Source organism: Magnolia sinica, chromosome 19 (assembly GCF_029962835.1).
Source record: "Magnolia sinica isolate HGM2019 chromosome 19, MsV1, whole genome shotgun sequence".
Lineage (NCBI taxonomy): Eukaryota > Viridiplantae > Streptophyta > Magnoliopsida > Magnoliales > Magnoliaceae > Magnolia > Magnolia sinica.
The window spans coordinates 21521344-21522833 of NC_080591.1; the positions used below are offsets into that span (position 1 = coordinate 21521344).

Below are 1490 nucleotides of genomic sequence, written 5' to 3' on the forward strand. Positions count from 1 at the left end.
AAAGGAGTGAGCGATCTACTATCTAAGCTAACGGTTCACAAGCTACGAGGCCAAATATTCTAGCTTAGAGAACACGTGTCTCGCCCTGGTTTGGATGACATAACGGCTACAATAATACATGATCGCTCATCTAATCCTTCTACTTGCTTGCATGGACCTATTAAAGTACTTATTCGAGAAACCAGCACTAACGGGCAGGATCGCAAAATGGCAACTGCTGCTTTCCGAGTTCGACATCACTTATGTCACTCAAAAAGTAATCAAGGGACAAGTACTAGTCGTCATTTAGTGGTATATTCTCTGCCTAATTATCAACTACTGAAGACCTTCTTCCCTGACGAGGACATCCTCCTAATCGAGGAAAAAGAAGAAAGAAAGGCAGGAGAGTGGACACTCTTCTTCAACGGAGCTGCGAACTCAAAGGAGAGTGGAGTAGGAGCAATATTCTACTCTCTCGACGACGTCTCAATCCCCATCTCCAGGCGGTTAGCATTATATTGCACCAACAACGTGGCTGAATATGAAGCATGTATTGCCGGTCTACGAGAAGCCATCATCCTCAACATGAAAAGATTGCAGGTCTTCGGGGACTCACAACTCATCATTAATCAGACAAATGGCGACTGGAAAACCAAAGATAAAAAGTTAATCCCTTACCATGTCTATCTGGAGAATCTAACCGAGAAATTTGAAGTGATCACATTCTCTTATATGCCCCAAGCCAAGAATCAATTTACGGACACCCTGACTACCCTTGCCTCAATGCCGGAGATCGCGAGAGGAACTGTTGAATGGGAAGTCACCTTCGAACTCTAGGAGGAACCTGCGTTCTATCTGCAGATTGACAAAGCGAAAACCTGTTCGAACGATCAGCCATGGTACACAGACATTAAGGAATATCTTGAGCATCAAAAGTACCCAGAAGGAGAGGCATCAATCGATCGTCGCACTATCCAATGGCTAGCAGCCCAGTTATGATCACCTGTGGCATCCTCTACAAGCAATCCTTCAATCAAGTCCTTCTTCGTTGCGTGGATAAAATAGAAGCAACTCGAATCATGTCAGAAATCTATGAAAGACTTTATGGCCCATACATGAACGGACATATGATGGCAAAGAAGATCCTATGGCTCAGCTATTATTGGTTAACGATGGAGACGGATTGCTGCAAATACGTCAGGAAGTGCTTCAAATGTCAAGAGCATGTGAACCAAATCCATACACTTGCTTTTGAATTATACAACCTGACAACACCATGGCCCTTCTCTATATGGGGACTTGACATCATCGGCAAAGTCAACCCCAGAGCTTCAAACGGGCCTGAACACTTGCTAGCGGTGGTAGATTACTTCACTAAACGAATAGAGGCAGCATCCTATACGACCATCACAGCATCTCACGTGATAAAGTTCATGAAGAATAATATCATCAGCCGATACAAGATTCCTCAGGCCATCATTACAGACAATAGGACTACGTTAGTCAATAAA

At 43.8% G+C, this 1490-nt stretch overlaps 1 protein-coding gene across 1 annotated transcript; it reads left to right on the top strand.

The window, feature by feature from the left end:
- The first annotated feature begins 207 nt into the window (after positions 1-207).
- Positions 208-816, top strand: LOC131234555 (uncharacterized). The gene has a single exon (XM_058231492.1). The coding sequence runs from the start codon at positions 208-210 to the stop codon at positions 814-816; it is 609 nt and encodes a 202-aa protein (XP_058087475.1).
- Positions 817-1490: the final 674 nt, after the last annotated feature.

Excerpts from the sequence above, each read along its gene's own strand:
- LOC131234555 (XM_058231492.1), top strand. The coding sequence starts at position 208 with ATGGCAACTGCTGCTTTCCGAGTTCGACATCACTTATGTCACTCAAAA.